This window comes from Megascapheus bottae, chromosome 11 (genome assembly GCF_031878675.1).
Source record: "Megascapheus bottae isolate mThoBot1 chromosome 11, mThoBot2.hap1, whole genome shotgun sequence".
NCBI lineage: Eukaryota > Metazoa > Chordata > Mammalia > Rodentia > Geomyidae > Megascapheus > Megascapheus bottae.
This window is the reverse complement of record NC_143519.1, coordinates 128,856-150,336: the sequence shown is the minus strand read 5'-3', so window position 1 is coordinate 150,336 and position 21,481 is coordinate 128,856. Positions and strand designations below refer to the sequence as shown.

Genomic DNA, 21,481 nt, shown 5'->3' with positions numbered 1-21,481 from the left:
TTAAACAGATCTACATTAGTGCTTATTAACGACTCACTGAAAGTGTCATATAAATGTCAGCACAGGAAGTGCTAGTGATTAGAATTGCAAAGTGCTGCAAAGTAATCATTTAAGTTATCTATCGTGTAAGCCCCACAACTGACAAAAAAAAAAAAGCTATCTTCATGAGTTGCACATACAAAGATGTTTTTATTTTATATTGAGCTAAAAGTACCTCGCTGAGCTATAATATAAAGATGATTAATAGACTCCCATTGCACATGAAAACTTATTGTGAGGATATGTGAAAACAAAGGCAGTTACGACTCCCCTCCCCCTTTTTTTTTTAATACAGCAACAGTATCAAAGTGCTCTTTTTTGGGCAGACAAAGTAGCTTCGCTCTCTCATGGTGAGTGACAAATGCTATTTTTTCCTAATCTTTCAAAGTCCTCATTTCAACTTATACTGCTGACCATTTGTGTAATTTTGCCCCTTAGAGGAGCCCCAGGATGTTTATTGGTTGGCTCAGTGTCTTTACCTGACAGCGCAATATCACAGAGCAGCCCATGCACTTCGCTCTCGAAAATTAGACAAAGTAAGTACAGTAATTGTGTAAACTTCAGGGCTTTCGACGCTGTGTGAAAGTAAAAGTAATTCGGTTGGTATTTCAGGTGTCTGTTCTATTTATGTCAAGTTTTTAAAAATTCAATTTTTCTTGAAGGTAAAGAGAAATTTCTTGGGGTGGGGTAGGGGCTGGTTCTGGGGCTTGAATGCAGGGCCTGGACGCTGTCCCTGAGCTTCTTTTTGCTCAAGTCTAGCACGCTACCACTTGATCCACAGCATCACTTCTGGCTTTTTTTGAGTACATTATTGGAGATAAGAGTCCCACAGACTTTTTTTTTTTTTTTTTTTTTTGCCAGTCCTGGGCTTGAGCTCAGGGCCTAAGCCCTGTTCTTGGACTTTCTCAAGGCTAGAGCTCTACCACTTGAGCCTCAGCACCACTTCCAGCTTTCTTCTATGCATGTGGTACCGAGGAATTGAACCTGGGTCTTCGTGCATGCTAGGCAAGCCCTCCACCGCTAGGCCAAACTCCCGGCTCCTCCCACAGACTTTCTTATAGACTTTCCTACCCTGGCTGCGTTCAAACCTCTGTCCTCAGATCAGGATTATAGGCATGAGCCATTGGTGCCCATCTGGGAAAATTTCTTGTTCCTAAACTTAGTCACTTTGCTTTCCTTTATTTTCTCCATCCCATCTCATCACTAAGTTGTGAAAATTTTGTTTCTCTTGTTGGTATTTGATTACTTGTTTTGAGAGAATATCTTGCTATTTTGCATAGGATAGTCATGAACTCTAGGGCTCAAGTGATCTTTCTGGGGGCTGGGAGTGTGGCCTAGTGGTAGAGTGCTTGCCTAGTATACAAAAAAAACCAGGGTTCAATTCCTCGGTACCACATACATAGAAAAAGCTGGAAGTGGTGCCGTCACTCAAGTGGTAGAGCTCTAGCCATGAGAAAGCCCAAGGACAGTTCTCAGGCCCTGAGTTCAAGCCACAGAACTGCCCCCCCTCCCCAAATAAAAGGAGAGATCCTTCTGCCTCAGCTTCCTGAATAGCTGGGACTGCAGATGCTCTCAACTATACCTGCCATGAAAATTCTATGTAGCTCTGAAATTTGGGGCATTCTTTTCCATTTCCTTACTACTTATACAAGCCAGGCCTTCCATCTGTCCAGTAATTTTTTTTCTTACTATTTTTTATCTAGTCCTATCTTATTATCAAAGGACAAGATTCCTAAAACAGAATTTTGATTACATCAACAAAATTATTCAGTGATTTTATTCTCTTTACAAGATAATAGATGCCTGAGGCTACACTGCCAATAATATACAGCAACACACCTCTAGTCACATTGCATTCTCTTCAACTCCGAAATATACAGCAGATATTTACAGTTCACTGTGTTGCATACCCAGTTCTTCGATGACCTCCTGCAGATACTTCCTTTCAGCTGGCTACTACTGCTTATACCCTCCTTTCATGGTGTGTTGTACTGTGACTTGTGGCAGATTCTTACTCCATTTTGAATCCTTGATGCCTGGTAAACAATAAGTTTATGAGAATACGGATTAAAAAGAGTAAGATTTTGGGGCCAGGAGTTTGGCCTACTGGTAGAGTGCTTGCCTAGCATGCACAAAACCCTGGGTTTGATTCCTTGATTAAGATGTACACAGAAAAAGCCAGAAGTGGTGCTATGGCTCAGGTGATAGAGTACTAGGCTTGAACAAAAAGAAGCTCAGGGACAGTGCCTGGACCCTGAGTTCAAGCCTCAGTAAAAGGTATTAGGAAAATAGCTTTCTCCCTTTCATTCTTAACGGTTTTCTTTTAAACTAAAAATATATGTATACTAACCACTTTTTAAATAACCTCTTTCTTAGTTGTATGAAGCTTGTCGTTACCTTGCAGCTAGATGCCATGTAAGTATGCCCCATTTTCTTTTTATTTGGCTTATGTTGGATTAAGCAAACCTAAACCTAATGAATTGCTCATGTCTGTGACTGGTGATAGAGCTTGGCAGGTTAAAATGTTCTTTAGCATCATTTTGCTCTGAAAAAATTCTACTGACATGCAGAAAGTTGTGCCTTAGGTATATAAATTTAAGAATTGGCTATACTGATACCTTAAATCATGGATAATGGATGCTATTTTTATTTTCTACAAAGTATGCTGCAAAAGAACACCAGCAGGCTCTTGATATTCTTGATATGGAAGAACCAATTAATAAAAGACTTTTTGAGAAATACTTGAAGGATGAAAGTGGCTTGAAAGACCCCTCCAATGACTGGGAAATGTCACCATCCTCAGTGAGTAATGTTGTTAGTTTGCCTCAGTACTTCAGTAGTGGGAAATGCCCAAAAGGCAAAGCAAAATATGTATTACCTTCTGTGTATATATTCATTAAAATAATTATGGTTGCTATCCTTTTCAGCTTGCTCTTCAAGAACCAAACTGAGATATTTATTTTCCTTTTTGTTTTATTATGATTAGGGTGATCATAATAAGGTAGTTAAGTGCCTTACTTCTTGAATATTATTACTCCTTCCTGTATTTTTCTCCTACTTTCCCTTCCCCCACCCCTTTTCAAGTTGTAAAGTTCATTTCCAACATACTGTCTTGTGAATATTGCTGTTACACTGGCTCATGCCTTGTTCTTTGTCAAACTGAGACTTCTAAGTGTGCACAGGTTGGAATCTCTAATGATAACCTCTGAAATTGCATCGCAATAGGCTGACCTATGACCTTGCTTGGCTTCATATGTTTGAGCTCTGTCCCACAGGTGAAGCCATCTTTTTTTTTTTTTTTTCTTTTCTTTTCTTTTTTTTTTTTTTTGCCAGTCCTGGCCTTGGACTCAGGGCCTGAGCACTGTCCTTGGACTTTCTCAAGGCTTAGCACTCTACCACTTGAGCCTCAGCACCAATTCCAGCTTTTTCAATGTATGTGGTACCAAGAAATCAAACCCGGGTCTTTGTGCATGCTAGGCAAGCACTCCACCACTAGGCCAAACTCCTGGCCCCTTTTCTTTTTTTTTAAGTTTTATTAACACTGATTTTTACATCATATTTTTCAGATGACATGTTTAACAAACAAGTATTCAAAAAGGAATTCTCTAATCACTGGCACATAGATTTTAGAACATAATTAAAATTAAGCTGAGGGTTTAGATGTCATAGATACAAGTCAATCAATATAACATGTCTATAGAGTATATATCCTATCATATATTTTTATATATGTAGTTATTTGGAACCTCTAATGTTTCTAGGAAATGATTTGGTGTTACTGTTTACTAGATAGTACATTGTTGTCTTCGTTGGTATGCTTAAATTAATATACTTCCTATCTTCATGAAATTGCATAGTGTGTATGTGTTAATAGTGTTTGAGTTTTACCTCCTGCTTGTTAGGCACTTGAGTCATATCCTCAGCCCTTAATTTTTTAGCAGATTACTGAGATATAATTCGTGTACTATGCAGTTCACCCATTTAAAATGACTGTTCAGGCTGAGGATAGCTCAGTGGTACAGGGCTTGCCTAACCCTTGCTTAATTTTGATCTCTAGCACTACAATAAAGTAAAATGTGAAATATACAGTTCAGTGGTTTTTAATGCATAACAGCATTATGCAAACCTTACCACAGCCAACTTTAGAACAATTTATGAGAACTTGGAACTTGGTTACTTTACTTTTTACCTGAAAAATATATGAATATAGCCTGGTGCCAGTGGCTCATACCTATAATCTTAGCTACTGCAGATGCTGAGGTCTGAGAATTTCGGTTTGGAGCCAGCCCTGGTGGATAGGCCCATCTCTAGTTAACTTGCAATTAAAATTAAAACTAGAAGCCAGGCGCTGGTGGTTCATGCCTGTAATCCTAGCTACTCAGGAGGCTGAGATCTGATGATCATGGTTCAAAACTAGCTCTGGCATGAAAGTCTGTGAGACTCCAGAAAACAGGAAGTAGTGCTGTGGCTCAAGTGGTAGACGTTAGCCTTGAGCTGAAGAACTCAGGTACAGCGCCTCGGCCCCAAGTTCAAGCCCCACAACCAACAACAACAAAAAACGTAAAACTTAAAAAAAAAAAAACTAGAGGCATGGCTCAAGTGGTAGAACAAGTTGTTTACAACCAGTTGTGAACCAAAAAAGCTGAGCAAAACCATAATGCTCTGAGTTTAAGCCCCAGTAACAGTGCACATACACACTGATACGCATATGCATGTGATATTGTCTGGCACCTGTAATTCTAATTAATTAGGAGGCCTAGATCCAGAGGATTATGGTCTGCCTAGGCCAAAAAGTCTGTGAGACTCCCCCAAAGATAACCAGCAAAAAGCTGGCCTGGAGGTTGCCCAAGTGATAGGGTATAGGCTGAACAAACCAAGCTAGTTCAAAGTCTTGAGTTCAAACCATAGAACCGTCCCCTTATCTCTATCTGTTGTCTCTCTGTCTAGCTAGCTAGCTAGCTAGCTATCAATCTATATATTCTGTTTATTTCCTCCCTTTTTTCCTTCTTACCTATTATATGCTTAAGATACACATTAATTTTTCAATTAAGAAACACATACTTAAGTTGGGTGCTGATGATAGAGGATTGCAGTTGAAGGCCAGTCTGTGAAAAAGAGCTCTTATCTGAAAGTTGGAAGAGCAGGGATGTGGCTCAAGTAGAGAATTTATCGTAAGTACAAGCCCCTGACTTCAGTCCTATGTCTCTCTCTCACATACACAGAATAAAAATGATTCATGGACATTATGAGAATCTTAGGCTGCTCTCTAAGTGGTAAAAAAGTAATTTCACAAACAAGGCATTAATAAGGAAATTATGTCACTTTATAGCACAAAGTTAATGAATTAAAAAAAAAAAAAAAAAAAAGATCCAGGAGCTGGGCACAGTGGCTCACCCCTGAAATCCTAGCTACTGAGGAGGATCTTGGTTCGAAGCCAGCCCGGGCACTAAAGATCATGAGACTCTTATCTCCAAGTAACCACTAGAAAACTGAAATGTTGCTGTGGCTCAAACGGTAGAGCCTTGAGAAAGCCCAAGAACAGTGCTCAAGCTCCAGGATTGGCCAAAAAAAAAAAAAAAAAGGCTCAAAAAAGTAATACTTAAAAAAAAAAAAAAGTAATACCATGTCTCACAGATGCATTTCTGGTTTTCATTTTTGGTCAGCATTGGGGTTTAATCTTAGGGCCATGCTTGCTTGCTTGCTCAGCTGGCACTCTTACCACTTCACCTGTGTCCAGTCCAGGTTTTTCTGATTATTTTGGAAATGGAATCTCAAGAACTTTCCTGCTATCTTTCTGATCTCAGTCTCCTGAGTAGCTAGAATTATAAATGATAAAAGGAGACTGAAGCTAAAACAGGTTAAATCATCCAGAGTCACACATAAGTTTCAGGACTGGAATTTAAATTTTAGTTGTTGGGCACTAGCAAACCTTGATCCTGATCTGTGACTTGAGGCTGCTTCACTGTCAGGCTGTAATATCATATCCTGTTATTGGGTTTGCCAGTCATACTCTCTGTCTTACATTACTAAATAATTAGTATATGTAAGAGACATTGGCTTGTCTACTTTCTGGGAAAGAGTGATCAGAGTCCATTAAGAAACTTCTGCTTGGGCCAGGCCTGGTGGCTCACACCTGTAATCCTAGCTGAGATCTGAGGATCAAGGTTCAAAGCCAGCCCAGGCACAAAAGGACCTGAGACTTTTATCTCTAACTTGTAGAAAAGGGAAGTGCAGCTTGGCTCAAGGATAGAGCAGTAGCCTTGATCTGATGAGCTCAGGGACAGCACACAGGCCAAGTTCAAGCCCCATGACCCACCAAAAAAAAAAAAAACAAAACTTCTTGGGCCGGGAGTTTGGCCCAAGAAGTTCCCTAGCATACACGAAGACCTGGGTTCGATTTCTTGGTACCACATACATAATAAAAAGCTAGAAGTGGTGCTGTGGCTCAAATGGTAGAGCTTTAGCCTTGAGAAAGCCCAAGGACAGTGCTCAAGCCATGAGTTCAAAGCCCAGGGCTGGCAAAAAAAAAAAAACAACAAAAACAACTTTTGCTTTACCTTTGTGTTTTTGTTAATTCACTTTGATAGTTTGATAGCAATAAAAACTCATCATTTTAATAATACATAGCTTTTAATAAAAAATTTAAATTTTTGACTCTCATTTTTCCAACAGATAAAGAGTTCCATTTGTCTTCTGCGAGGGAAGATATATGATGCTCTAGATAACCGAGCCCTAGCTACCTACAGTTACAAAGAAGCTTTGAAGCTTGATGTCTACTGTTTTGAAGCATTTGATCTTTTAACATCACACCACATGTTAACAGCACAAGAAGGTGATTTTACATTTAACCTAATTAGTATAGTATTATTTGTGTTTTTTTTTCCTCTGAAATATGTATAATCAAAAGCAGGCTGTTTACAGATTTAAATAGAATTTACTAATTTTTTTTTGGGGGGGGGACAGTCCTGGGGCTCCAGCTCTGGGACTGGTCACTGTCTCTGAGCTCTGTTTTGCTCAAAGTTAGTGCTGTATCACTTGAGCCACAGTGACACTTCTGGCTTTTTCTGTGATTAATTCCTGAGTTTCACAGACTTTCCTGCTTGGGCTGGCTTCTAATTTCAATCTTGAGATCTCAACCTACTGAGTAGCCAGGATTATAACTAACTTTCTTAATGTTTTCAAATATGAAAGTGTTTCAAAGGACAAATAGTACAATGCCTTTTGCTGTAGGAATTGTGATGTTATGAGGTTATCTCTGAGATAAGATTTAAATGTCATGTTAGGATTCAATCTAGCCATACTTTAAGTCCCCCAGGGACTTTAGTGTCCAGATTCGAACTAGAGATTGGTTCTGTCAGAATGGTAAGAATTGTGGCTCTGATAACAAATGATTGAAAAATCCCTAATGATTTTAATGTACCACAGGAACCAAGTGTCACTGGCTTCTAGGTATGGCAGTAGCAAAGTGAAGTGGTTATCAAGGTAACTGCAGGAAGTGGGCTGGCTGAAAGATACTCAAACGATTTTAAACTTCTGTAGTAGTTCACTGTGGTTATTGTCAGTGTGTCTGGAGACTTTGGTTATCATAACTTCAGGGTATAAAGAAGGATGAGAAGTTGGTGCAGGTAGAGGTAGAAGGTACTGCTAAAGACTACTATGTGCACAGGACACTTGCAACAACAAACAGCCTTGGTGCATATAGTATAAATATTGAGGACCATGGTTTTCAGTATGGCTGATGAAGTTTACTGGAAGTATGGCTGGAAGTTTGCTTCAATCGTCCCACTGGGAACCATAGTATTAAGCTTTTCCTAGTACATTTTCATGGCTTATTTTACTTTTTTGGAGGGGTGGGGAGAGAGGGGTCATGGGGCTTGAACTCTGCCTGGGTGATGTCCCTGAGCTCTTCAACACAAGGCGTTAGAGGTTAGTTGGAGGTAAGAGTCTCAGGTCCAGGTCCTTTTGTGCCTGGGCTGGCTTTAAACCTTGATCCTCAGATCTCAGCCTCCTGAGTAGCTAGGGCTACTGGCCATAAGCCACTGCAACGGCTTATTTTACTTTGGAATTGATTTGTTCTAACCAAAAAAATGTAGAAAAATATTTTGAGTTGCTGATTTTCCTCATAAATAAGACTTTCTCCCCCCCTCCATCATTTTTAAGAAAAAGAACTGCTTGAGTCACTTCCTCTTAGCAAGCTTTCTACTCAAGAACAGGAATTGCTACGATTTCTATTTGAGAACAAGCTTAAAAAGGTAAGGAGAAAATTTTTTTGCTTATGTAAATATTTATTACATTAAATTTGGTCCTTAATTTTTATTAGAGTGGATTTGAGGTGATATGTGTATATATATATATATATATATAATTTTTTTTTTTTTTTTTTTTTTTCCTGTGGCTTGAACTCAGGGCCTGGGCACTGTCCTTAGGCTTCCTCAAGGCTGGTACTGTACCTTGAGCCACAGTACCTCTTCTGGCTTTTTCTTTGTATGTGGTACTGAGAAATAGAACCTAGGGCTTCGAGCATGCTAGGCAGGCATTCTGCCATTAGGCCATGCTCCCAGCCAAATCATCTTTCCCCCCTCCCCCCCAGAACTCAGGGCTTAGGCCTTGTCTTTGAGCTTTTTCAAGGCTAATGTTCTACCACTTGAATTACAGCACCACTTCTGGCTTTTTCTTGGTACCAATGAATTGAATCCAGGGTTTCATGCATGCTAGGCAAGCACTCTGCCCCAACATTCCTGCCCCCCCCTTCTTTTTTCTGGATTAACAGTGAACTTTTTTTTCTATTTCCCATCCTTTACTCTCCCAATCATGTTTTCCCCCCTTTCCTTCCCTATTTCAAGTAAACATAAATATATATACAATATACCAGCTATTATTTTTTTTAATGAGGATTGAACTTGGCTTTTTTCTTGCTAGACAGGCATTCTACTACTTTAGCTATGGCTCCAGCCCCCTTTTACCATTGGCTTTTTGTTTTCTGGTTTTTAGACATTAGGCTTAAAAAAAAAGAAAATTGTCTGTTGCTGGGCTTGAACTTGGCCTGGGCACTGTCCCTGAACTCTTTAGCTCAAGGTTGCAGCTCTACCCCTGGGCCTGGGGGTTGTCCCTGAGCTCTTCAGCTCTAGGCTGCAGCCCCACCCCTGGAGCCACACCGGCCAGCCACTTCCTGTTTTCTAGTGGTAAATTGGAGATAAGAGATTGGAGATGAGTCTCCTAGTCTTTAGTGCCGGGCTGACCTTGATCTCAGCCTCCTGAATAGCTAGGATTACATGCATGAGCGACTGTGGCTTTTTACTCTATGCACCTAAGGATAGTTCTGAATCAATAGATCTTTAATATACTCACCCAGGCCAGTGATTTATGGCTCTAGGTAGATACCTTGCTTCTTTTCAAGGTAGAGTATCATCACCATATGCCTGGGTTGGCTTGAGCCGTGATCCTCCTACTTACTGTAGCTCTGGATAACAAGTATACACTACTCTGTTAGCCATTGAACTTCCTTTGTAGCTGGGAAACCAGATATTTTCCCAGCAATTGATGAGGTCTTATAAATGTTTATGTTTGGGCTGGCCTTGAACACAATCCCCCCAGTCTCTGCCTCCCAAGTAGCTAGAGCCCAGCTTACTGACTTGAAAAAAATTAATTTAGCATGTTTAAAAGAATATATTACTTAAAATTTATATGATTCTTTAAAAGGTTTCCAGGGAACCTTTTTTTTTTTTTTTGCCTGTCCTAGGGACTGAACTTAGGACCTGGGCACTGTCCTTGAGAAAGCTCAAGATTAGCACTCTACCCTTAAGCCACAGCACCACTTTTGGCCTTTTCTGTGTGCCAAGGAGTCAAACCTGACTGTATGCATGCTAGGCAAGCACTCTACCACTGAGTCACACTCCTGGCCGTCCAAGGACTTTTTTTTTTTTTTTTTTTGCCTGTCCTGCGGTTTGAACTCAGGGCCTAGGTACTGTCCCTGGGCTTCTTTTGTTCAGGGCTAGCATTCTACCACTTGAGCCACAGTGCTACTTCTGGCTTTTTCTGTGTATGTGGTACTGAGGAATTGAACCCAGGGCTTCATGCATGCTAGGCAAGCACTCCACCACTAGGCCACATTCCAGCCCTCCAAGGGCTCTTTGCCTGTGTGTGTGTCTGTGTTTGTCTATTTCTGTCTGTGTGTCTCTCTGTCATAGGACTTGAACTCTGGGCCTGGGTGCTGTCCCCGAGCTCTTCAACTCAAGGCTACTGCCCTACCCTTTGATCCACAGTGCCATTTCCAATTTTCTGGTGGTTACTTGGAGATAAGAGTCTCCCAGACTTTTTAGTTCCTGGGCCAGCTTTGAACCACAGTCCTCAGAGTAGCTAGGATTATAGGTGTGAGCCACTACATCCCCTCCTTCAAAGACTCTTAAAGCTAAAAAATATTATCAAATAAATGGATTGATATTGTATGAAAATAAGAAAATGAGGACTTTGTTTTGTTTTGCTTTTTTGGGGGGGGTCATGGGGCTTGAACTACACCTGGGCGCTGTCCCTGATCTCTTCAGCTCGAGGCTACTGTCCTACCCTTGAGCTAAACCCTACCCTTGAGTGAAGCCCCACTTCCCATTTTCTAGAGGATAATTGGAGATAAGAATCTCAGGTCCTTTTGTGCCTGGACTGGCTTTGAATCTTGATCTCAGATCTCAGCCTCCAAGTAGCTAGGATTACAGATGGGAGCCACAGTGCCCAACCCCCCCCCCCTTTTTTTTTTTTTTAATAATGTTGGTATTGTGACTTGAACTCTGGGCCTGGGTGCTGTCTCTGAGCTCTTCAATTCAAGGCTAGCACTCTACCACTTGAACCACAGTGCCACTTCTGGTTTTCTCTTGGGTAATTTGAGATAAGGAGTCTTTTGTACCCTGGCTGACTTTAAACCACAATCCTTAGATCTCAGCCTCCTGAGTAGCTAGGATTACAGGTTAGACCCACCTATACCCAGCTTTGTTTTGTTTTTATATGCTTCCTTTTTGTGAAAAACATCCTGTTCTGGACTTTTGTGATGAAATTAAAATTAGAGTTAAATTTGAAAGGAATACTGCTGGAATTGGAAAAAAGGAAGTTTTTATGGACTTGCATATGTCCTGCAGGCCCCTGAGACTCGGTATACATTGCGTTTACCTTTTGGCTTGTATTGCCCATTGAGTTTTATTTTTAAATTTTTCTATTTCAGTATAATAAGCCTAGTGAAACTGTCATCCCTGAGTCTGTAAATGGCCTGCAAGAAAATCTGGATATGGTAGTGTCTTTAGCTGAGAGACATTATTACAATTGTGATTTTAAGATGTGCTACAAACTCACTTCTGCGTAAGTATACTCACTGTTTTTTGTGTACGTTCTCTTAGTAATCTTCAGCCAGTGGTGGTTTAAGTTACTTTCACCACTTGCAGAGCATCAGACTAGTCAGCAGTTTTGGGCCGTTTACAGACACAAGTGCTCAGGTGTGTAGGTTTACAAACTTGAAAGGGATATATATTCATTTTCCCAGAATTTGGAAATAATATTTTGGCACATAGTTTTATAAAATTCAGCATTTATATTATCGATTGACGAATCAGTTTTTATAAATATGTCACTATGGGAATTTAAACTCTAGATCTTGTGTTTTTGTTCAGCTTTTTTGCTATGGCTAATGATCTACCACTTGAACAACATCTCCCACTTCTAGCTTTTTCTTATCAACTGAAGACATGAATCTCTTGAGTTTGTTTGCCCAGACAGGCTTCAGACCATGCTTCTCGGATCTTAGCCGCCTAGGATTTATAGTCATTTATTAATGTAGAAATTAGGCCGAGAGTTTGGCCTAGTGGTAGAATGTCTGCCTAGCATGCATGAAGACCCCAATTCGATTCTTCCGTACCACATACAAAGAAAAAAGCAGGAAGTGGTGCTGAGGCTCAAATGGTAAGAGCTCTAGCCTTGAAAAAGTCCAAGGACAGTGTTCAGGCCCTGCATTCAAGCCTAGGACTGACCAGGGGAAAAAAAAAAAAAGAAAGTAATACAATCCTAAGACATGCGTGGTGGCTCATGCCTGTAATCCTAGGTATTCTGGAGGCTGAGATCTGAGGATCATGGTTCAAAGCCAGCCTGGGCACAAAAAGACCTGAGACTCTTATCTCCAGTTAACCTCTAGAAAACGGGAAGTGGGACTTGGCTCAAGGGTAAGGTGGTAGCCTTGAGCTGAAGAGTTCAGGGCCGAGTTCAAGCCCAATGACCCACCCAAAAAATAATAATAATACAGTCCTGTGGACACTGGATGCTTGGTCTGGCATATCCATTAGTTTACTTATTTTCTGAGATACTTCATCAAACTTTTCCATTAGCTAAATGTATGGGGGAGTCTTGGTCTTTAATAATATTTGAAATTGGGGCCAGGATTGTGGCCCTGTGGTAGAGTGCCTGCCTACCATGCACAAAGCCCTGGGTTCGATTCCTCTATATCACATATACACACAAAAAGCCTGAAGTGGTGCTGTAACTCAAGTGGTAGAACACTAATCTTGAGTACAGAGAGGCTCACGGACAGTGCCCATTCCTTGAGTTCAAGCCCCAGGACTGGCCAAAAAAAAAAAAAGTTTGAAATCACAACCTATTTAATATTTTATCCGTTTAAATAGGCTATTTTATGTATTAAAAATGTTTGAAATCATGGCCTGTTTAATATTTTATCATTTTTAATAGGCTATTTTTATGTATTAAAGTTGTTTTGATTTAAAGTTAAAAAAAGTAATGTTTTTTTATTCCTTCTAAATAAGCAAATTCCCTCTTTATTTTGTTGTTTTTTTTTTTAACTGAAAGTAGTTATATTGAGTGTATAGCTGGCTATCATATTTGCTATCTTCTGTTGCCTCTAGGTGGTAATGTGTTGCTTTAATTTTCAGTGTAATGGAAAAAGATCCTTTCCATGCAAATTGTTTGCCTGTACACATAGGGACCCTTGTGGAGTTGAATAAGGCAAATGGTAAGAATTTTCTTTTTAATTAAAACAACTTATAAGACAAAAAGAAATTCTATAACTTTGTTATAGTAATTCTAAAACTTTTCCCACAAGTCCTAGATAGTTGAGATTGCAGTCACAGCATGATGGAGCTCTGTATTACAAGTAACATCTAGGGGAGGAAAGTTTCATCAAAGGAACTGCAGCCTACTCTTGTTTCCTGACAGACTATTACATTTCTGTAGTCCTGCTTCCTAATTCCTTCTCTCTTTCTTTTTTCTTTTTCTTTTTTTTTTTTGCCAATCCTGGGGCTTGAACTCAGTGCTGTGTATATGGTACTGAGGAATCAAACCCAGGGCTTTGTACATGTTAGGCAAGTACTCTACCAGTAGGCTACACCCGGCCCCTGTTTCTTTTTTCTTAAATGTAATTTGTAGATCAAAATATGTGAGCTTTAAAGTGATAACTCAGTTTTTACCTACTTCTCCCATTTGTAAATTCCTTAGGAAAGTGAATAAACCAAGAGTCAATAACTATTTGGAGATGGAAAAGGAAACAGGTTTTTGTGCCAGTCGTCAGTCTTGAACTGAAGGCCTGAACACTGTTCTTGAGCTTTTTTTTCGACACTAACACTCTACCACTTTGAGCCACAACTCCATTCCAGCTCTTTGGTAGTTAATTGGGTTAAGGGTTTCATGAACTTTCCTACCTGGGCTGGCTTTGAACCATGATTCTCAGATCTTAGCCTCCTGAGAAGCTAGGGTTACAAATGTGAGCCACTGGTACGTAGGGCCTGGGTGCTGTCTTTGAGCTCTTCGGCTCAAGGCTACTGCTCTACCACTTGAGCCACAGCACCACTTCTGATTTTTTGGTGGTTAATTGGAGATAAGAATCTCAGGGACTTTAGTGCCTGGGCTGACTTTGAACTGTGATCCTTAGGATCTCAGCCTCCTGAGTAGATAGAATTATAGCTATGAAGCACCAGCACCCTGCACTTTTTTTTCTTTTTTCTTTTTTTTAAAGTTTTGCTCGCATCTTAACATTTCAGTAACATTTAGTTGTACCCTTTTTTTTTTTTTTTTAAATGACTGAACAGTAAGCTCTGTTAAGAAGAGGAGAAAATCCAAAATACCCAAACTCCAAATTCCTGCTGTTCTGTGGTCTGAATCACCAGTATTGGGACTTTAGAAGTCCAGTGGCTCCATGTAGGACACAGGCTCATGAAATGCTAGAATATATATATGTATTTACATTTGTTTATTTTTTGTTTATGTGGTAACGAGGAATGGATTCCAGAGCCTCGTGCATACTAGGCAAGCAGTCTACCACTAAGCCACATTCCTAGTTCCTTGCGTATTGCTTAAGAAGAAATAATCTCACTCACTTGATCAACTCGAAGTACTTGGGCCAATTACTTTGGTTGTAGGTGACTAAAATGCTTTATTCCCTACTTGTGGTATAAGAGACATAGATCTTATAGATTGGTGCTTAACAGGAATCTCTGTTGCATGTAAAGTATTCCATTGGGGTCATCTCTTCCCACATGACCTACCACATGCCTTTTATCTAGTTTTCCAGTTACTCAGAATGTGCTTAGAGCCACTATTGGTCTAGGGAGAAGTGTCTATCAGGTGAGATTTCTTTATTTTATGAACTAATGAGTTTTGTACCTAGAAGAGAAAGAAGGTATAGAATCATTGATGTGAGAAAAAGTTTGCTTGGTTGAAAAGGGTTATAACTAGCTCAAACTTTAAATTGCATTTGATATGAATTTTTTTTTCCCCTAATACAGAACTTTTCTATCTTTCTCACAAACTGGTGGACTTGTATCCTAGTAATCCTGTAAGTAATAAAAAAACCATTTTTTTCTTAGATGAACTTTAAGAAAACACTGTGTTTAGACAGTTTTTATTTAAGTTCAAGCAAATATAATCTTACTTGAAACCACTGGGGCAAAAATTTTCTAGTGCATAAGATTCTAGAGCGCAGCATTTTTTTTTATTCCATCATGATTTTTTTTTTTTTTGGTCAGTCGTGGTACTTGAACTCAGGACCTGGGCACTGTCCTTGGTTTTTTTTTTTCCCCTCAAGGTTAGAGCTCTACTACTTGAGCTACAGCACCATTTCTGGCTTTTTTTCCATGTATGTGGTGCCTGGGTCTTCGTGCATGCTAGGTAAGCACTCTATACTCTACCACTAGGCCAAACTCCCAGCCCTCATGATGATAGTAGTTTTTTGTTTTTTGTTTTTTTGTTTTTTTTTTTTAGTCCAGTCCTGGGGCTTGAACTCAGGGCCTGAGGACTCTTCTTGGGTATACTCAAGGCTAGTACTTGAGCCACAGCACCACTTCCAGCTTTTTCTGTGTATGTGATACCAAGGAATTGAACCTAGTGCTTCGTGCTTGTTAGGCAAGCACTCTTACGACTGGGACATGCTTGTGGCCCTCAAGATAGTTTTATATTGTGCCAAAGTAATGACACTGACAAAAATGTCTCTTTATTTTTATTTGTTTATCTTTTTGCCAGTCCGGGTGCTTGAACTTAGGGCCTGAGTACTGTCCCTGGGCTTTCTAAAGGCTAGTACTCTTGAGCCACTTGAGCCATAGCACCAAGTGCTGCTTTTTTTTTGGTGTATGTGTACCAAAGAATCTAACCCAGGTCTTTGTGCATGCTAGACAAAAAAAATCTCTCTTTATGATTACAGAAATTGTATGCATGCTTTTTATTTTAAAATACTTAGTGTATAGCAATATAAAATTCTGAATAAAGTTCTCACCATGACAGTGACATGCCAATCTCTAGAGAATGTAATTATTGAGCAGCCTCTCATGTGGCCTGTATGAACACTGAAATTGTGCATTGACTGGATCAGTTGGCCTTCCCTGTCAGATCAGAATGGAGAACTCAAAATAGACAGGAAGATTGAGGACTGTATTTTTAAAGACAGAAACTAGGAAACTAGAGTCTACATCTCAGACAAGACAACAATTCGACTGTACCCCAACTTGAAACCAGTTTAAGAGAGCGAGCTTAGAATCAGAACCTTCTGTAGAGGCCACCTTGAGAAAGAGTCAAAGAAGATCTGTTCTTCCTCACTAGATAGACTTTTTCAGAGAAAATTATCTAATCTGACCTAAAAATGTGTACCTGGGAACATCTTGTCCATGCAATCTAAGCCTAGCTTGTTAGAGATTCAGTGTTGAATATCTCAGCCGGGTGTGGTGGCTTACGCCTGTAATCCTAACTACTTAGAAGGCTAAGATCTGAGAATTTCAGTTTAAAGCCAGCCCGGACACTAAAGTCCCAGTATTTAATCCATGAGACTCTTATCTCCAACTCAGTTAGCCACTAGAAAACTGGAAGTGGTGCTTTGGCTCAAGGATAAGATGGTAGCCTTGAGCTGAAGAGCTAATGGACAATGCCGAGACTTAGGGGTAGGGTGGTAGCCTTGATCTGAAGAGCTCAGCGAGACAGCACCCAGGCCCAGAATTCCAGCCCCCCCCCAAAAAAAAAAGATTAAATATCTTTAGTCATGATTAATTATTTTTTTTTAGGTGTCTTGGTTTGCAGTGGGATGTTATTATCTCATGGTTGGTCATAAAAATGAACATGCCAGAAGATATCTTAGGTATGAACTTACTTCTTCTATGGTGAAACTCTATAGAAGAGATTTCTTGCTTGTATACTTTCATGCAGTAAGTAGCAAATACTTTGAAAGTGTGAAAGAATAAATACTTTTAACAGATTCAGTTAGAAATTCTCTTCTGTGTGACTATAAACAAAAACAAATAGAGGAATAATGTTTTTGAAAGGTCTGTTTTTCATTTAAGTCACTTGGTGTGTCTGTTAAGCAGAATTTGTGACAGAACAATTTGTTTTCTTTACAGAGATGCTGATTTTGGGTTATCTTACATGCTGTTAGGATGTGATCATGAACCTAAGCATTATTCCTAACATAGAATAAACTCTTTTTTTTTTTTTTTTTGCCAGTCCTAGGCTTGAGCTCAGGGCCTGAGCACTGTCCTTGGACTTTCTCAAGGCTAGAGCTCTACCACTTGAGCCTCAGCACCACTTCCAGCGTTTTTGTATGTATGTGGTACCAAGGAATCGAACCCGGGTCTTCGCGCATGCTAGGCAAGCACTTTAACCACTAGGCCAAACTCCCGACCCCCATAGAATAAACTCTTATCAGATGGCCTCTGGCTGGTACTACTGTTACTTCTTGTGTCATACTGTGGATTCCTGAGCCAGTAGTATTTGTAAGGTTGCTACTGGGTTTGGCCTAAATGTTACAAACCTTTTCTGTAAAATTAACTTATTCATTATTTTTTTTTCTCCCTTTCCTTCAGCCCTGAGGGATTAAATTTAGGGTCTCCTCATGCTTGCTAGGTTGGTATGATGCCATTGAGATTTGCCACTAGTCTTCTTTGCTAAAATTTGTTAAAATTACTGTTTTAGTTCAGATACATAATTGTAATGTCGCATCAGTGTTTAATATTGGTAGTTCTTTATCTATAAGTGTCTTTTAGAGCCAGTGTGCTATGGCTTACACCTATAATCCTAGCTACTCAAGAGGCTGAGATCTGAGGTTCTTGGTTCAAAGCCAGCCTGGGTACTAATGTTCGTGTAACTCGTCTCCAATTAACCACTAGAAAACAGAAGTGGCCCTGTGGCTCAAGGGGTAGGATGGTAACCTTGAGCTCAGGGACAGCACCCAGGGTGCAGAGTTTAAGCCCCACGACTGACCCCCAAAATGTCTTTTAGGTCATCTGCTTACTTAAAATTAATAGTCTAGGGCCGGGAATTTGGCATAGTGGTAGAATGCTTGCCTGGCATGCACAAAGACCCGAGTTTGATTCCTCAGTACCACATACATAGAAAAAAGCTGGAAGTGATGCTGAGGCTCACGTGGTAGAGCTGTAGCCTTGAGAAAGTCAAAGGACAGTGCTCAGGCCCTGAGCTCAAGCCCAGGACTGGCAAAATAAACAAACAAACAAACAAATAAATAAAAGATAATAATAGTTTAAATATATTACTTGAATGAATGTTTTTATTTCAGCAAAGCTACCACACTTGAAAAGACCTATGGGCCTGCATGGATAGCCTATGGACATTCATTTGCTGTTGAGAGCGAGCATGACCAAGCAATGGCCGCATACTTCACAGCAGCACAGCTGATGAAAGGGTATGTTAGCAAGATAAATTGTTAAAACTCTGGAATAAAGGCTTTTGCCAATAGAATTAAATGAAACTTCTGTTATAGCTATTGATACCATTTTGTCACTAAGCAGAAACATTATGTTTTCTTACCTAGTAACATGTGATTGTAAAGTAAGTATGGAAATGAGTAGGTGCCAGTGGCATGCCTGTAATCCCAGCTACTCAGGCTAAGATCTGAGGCTTGCAAGAAGGTCTTTGAAACTCTTAACTCCACTAAACTACCAGAAAAAAAATAAAACATTTGAAAAAAAAAGCCAGAGTGGAGCTATGGCTCAAGTGGTGGAACACTAGCTTTGAGTAAAAAGAAGCTCAAATACGGCGCCAAGACCCCAAGTTCAAGCCCCAGGACCAACACAACAAAAAGAAAGACAAAAAAGTAAATGCTGTAGTTTTGACTATTTTTACTTTTTTTTTTGAGGTGGGGGGGAAGGTGAGGTGTGTAGATAATATTTGGGCCTGGCAAATTTTTGCTGAATTAAAAGGATTTGCTAGCTGAGTATCATTGGCCTGTGCCTGTAATCTCTACTCAGGAGGCTGAGATCTGAGGGTCATGATTTGAAACCAGCCTGGACAGGAAAATCCCTTAGACTCTTAACAGCAATAAACTTCTCAGAAAAAATCATAGGTGGTGCTATGGCTCAAGTGGTAGAGCACTAGCCTTGAGTACAAAGGCCCAGGAATAGCACGTAGGCGCTGAGTTTAAGCCTTGGCCAACAACAAAAGGAAATATTTAGGTGCCAAATATATAAAATTTTCCAATGTTTTTAGGTGTCATTTGCCAATGCTGTATATCGGATTAGAATATGGTTTGACCAATAACTCCAAACTTGCTGAAAGATTCTTTGGCCAAGCTCTGAGCATCGCACCAGAAGACCCCTTTGTCATACATGAGGTTGGAGTAGTTGCATTTCAGAATGGAGAGTAAGTATCGGAAAGCCTTAGTCTTAGGGGCCTAGCTGGCCAGAGTGACTGTCAATGTATTTTTGCTTCGAGATGTACTTTTTTAGGAGTCATTGGTTGACAAAGAAAATAGAAACTTTCTACAGAAAAACCTGGATTTCTGTGTAACACCACATTCATATTTTTATTCTCCTTTGATCTGAACTGCCATAAATTCTGGTGCCTATAATATGGCCTGAAGGATCTCTACAGGATTCTGTGTTGGAGTTTGGATTCACACATGGGACACAGTTTTTCCATATTCTTTGAAACACAAATGTTTTCTGTTTTATTATTAGTTAGACAAATTTAAACTACTTAGAATGACCCAATCTCTTGTTTCCTGGTTAGTTGAGGCTTTTCTGTAGCTTTGGATAAGATTATATTTAAATTTTAAAGCAGTAGAGCTTCAGAATTGTATGTCATGTTCTTTTAAAAGTTGAGTTATGTAAATATTTAAGAATGTCTGAAGTTTTAAAAATGCATAGTAATTTTAATATAGTACAGTCCATTCTTGATATTCATGAAAATTTACATAGAGCCAGGGTGCTGGTGGTTTATGCCTGTCATTCTAGCTACTTAGGAAGCTGAGATCTGAGGATCCCATTTCAAAGCCAGCCCGGGCACAAAATCCATGAGACTCTTACCTCCATTCAACTGCCAGAAAACCGAAAGTGACGTTGTGGCTCAAATGGTAGAATGCTAACCTTGAGCTGAAGAGCTCAGACAATAATGCTCAAGCTCAGAGTTCAAGCCTACCACCAAAAACAATAAAAAGATGTAACATATAACCCCAAACTAGTATTTCAGCTTTCAGTCTTCTTAGGTACACACAGAGTGGAGAAAGACAGACAGTGAAACTCAGTTCTCAGCTGATCTTGCATAATATCATGTTCAGCTTATATTCTAAAAAAGTATCCTCTTTTGTGGTTAGTTTAATGCCATGGTTTTCCCATTTTTGTTCCTTTTTTGTATCTTTTTCCTGATTAAAATAATCCCCAACCGGGCTGGGAGTTTGGCCTAGTGGTAGAGGGCTTGCCTAGCATGCACGAAGGCCCGGGCTCGATTCCTTGGTACCACATACATAGAAAAAAAAAGCCAGAAGTGGTGCTGTGGTTCAAGTGGTAGAGTTACAGCCTTGAGAAAGTCCAAGGTCCGTGCTCAGGCCTTGAGTTCAAGCCTAGGACTGGCAAAAAAAAAAAAAAACCCAAAACAAAAAAAAAAACCCAACCTTATTGCTGTCTGTGGTTGAAGCACAAGAAACTATGGTGTGCCTCACTGGAGAATTCATGTGTAAGATGAGCTTCATTCTGGCCTGAGTGACAGAATTCTGGGTTGTAGGCCATAGTATGTGTTGGGCACAGTCAGCCTTTTAGATCTGTTGATAAAATACTGAGTTTTGTAGGTGCTTAATGATCACAAATCATGAGAATTGACTGTGTCTCCCAAACTTGAGTTTATGATGATAATGCTGAAAGAATAATCTTTTATCTGACTTAAATTTTCATTTGAATCATTCATTTCCAGCAGTTTATTACATTTCATTTTAGTACTTGTAGATACTCAACTTTAAATATACTTTCTAATTTTGAATAATTTCCACTTTCTTAATTTTAATCTTAATTAATTTCTAATTTCAATTAATTTCCACTTTTTCTCCCTATTTTAGATGGAAAACTGCAGAAAAATGGTTTCTCGATGCCTTGGAAAAAATTAAAGCAATTGGAAATGAGGTATTCTTTTTAATATCTGTCTGTGTACACACATACACATTCTTGAGCACAATTTGCTATGGAATGAAGAAAATAGACACCTAGGGGCCGAGAATGTGGCCTAGTTGTAGAGTGCTTGCCTAGCACTTGCCTGCTGATTTTTCGGTACCACATACATAGAAAAAGCCAGAAGTGGTGCTGTGGCTCAAGTGGTAGAGCTGTAGCCTTGAGAAAATCCCAGGACAGTGCTCAGGCCCTGAGTTCAAACCCCCAAATTGGCAAGATTAAAAAAAAAAAAGTGTTCATGCAAGGCATTTGTTCATCATTTGGTTTTAAGCCGGGCATGGTGGCTCACGCCTATAATCCTAGGTACTAGGAGGCCGAGATCAGAGGATTGTGGTTCAAAGCCAGCCCGGGCACTAAAGTCAGTGAAATTCTTATCTCATCTCCAGTTAACCACAAGAAAACCCAAGTGGCACTGTGGCTCCACGGGTAGGACAGTAGCCTTGAGCAGAAGGGCTCAGGGATAGTGCCCAGGCCCAGCCCCACAACCAACAAAAAAAAGAAAACCTTGGTATTAGGTGACACATACTTTCTGAGTG

At 39.8% G+C, this 21,481-nt stretch overlaps 1 protein-coding gene across 3 annotated transcripts in view; it reads left to right on the top strand.

Moving 5' to 3' along the window:
- Nucleotides 1-21,481, top strand: part of Cdc16 (cell division cycle 16) — a 32,122-nt gene that overhangs the window by 1,526 nt on the left and 9,115 nt on the right. For 2 of the 3 annotated variants that reach the window (XM_090341834.1, XM_090341833.1), the window contains exons 2-14: nucleotides 335-389; nucleotides 478-575; nucleotides 2,416-2,454; nucleotides 2,701-2,841; nucleotides 6,712-6,871; nucleotides 8,200-8,291; nucleotides 11,246-11,379; nucleotides 12,954-13,033; nucleotides 14,802-14,851; nucleotides 16,563-16,636; nucleotides 18,068-18,193; nucleotides 18,997-19,149; nucleotides 20,837-20,900. In XM_090341834.1, the coding sequence (XP_090197960.1) occupies nucleotides 335-389; nucleotides 478-575; nucleotides 2,416-2,454; nucleotides 2,701-2,841; nucleotides 6,712-6,871; nucleotides 8,200-8,291; nucleotides 11,246-11,379; nucleotides 12,954-13,033; nucleotides 14,802-14,851; nucleotides 16,563-16,636; nucleotides 18,068-18,193; nucleotides 18,997-19,149; nucleotides 20,837-20,900 (1,266 nt within the window). The remainder of the gene's footprint in view (nucleotides 1-334; nucleotides 390-477; nucleotides 576-2,415; nucleotides 2,455-2,700; nucleotides 2,842-6,711; nucleotides 6,872-8,199; nucleotides 8,292-11,245; nucleotides 11,380-12,953; nucleotides 13,034-14,801; nucleotides 14,852-16,562; nucleotides 16,637-18,067; nucleotides 18,194-18,996; nucleotides 19,150-20,836; nucleotides 20,901-21,481) is intronic. The other variant, XM_090341835.1, reaches the window with a different exon arrangement.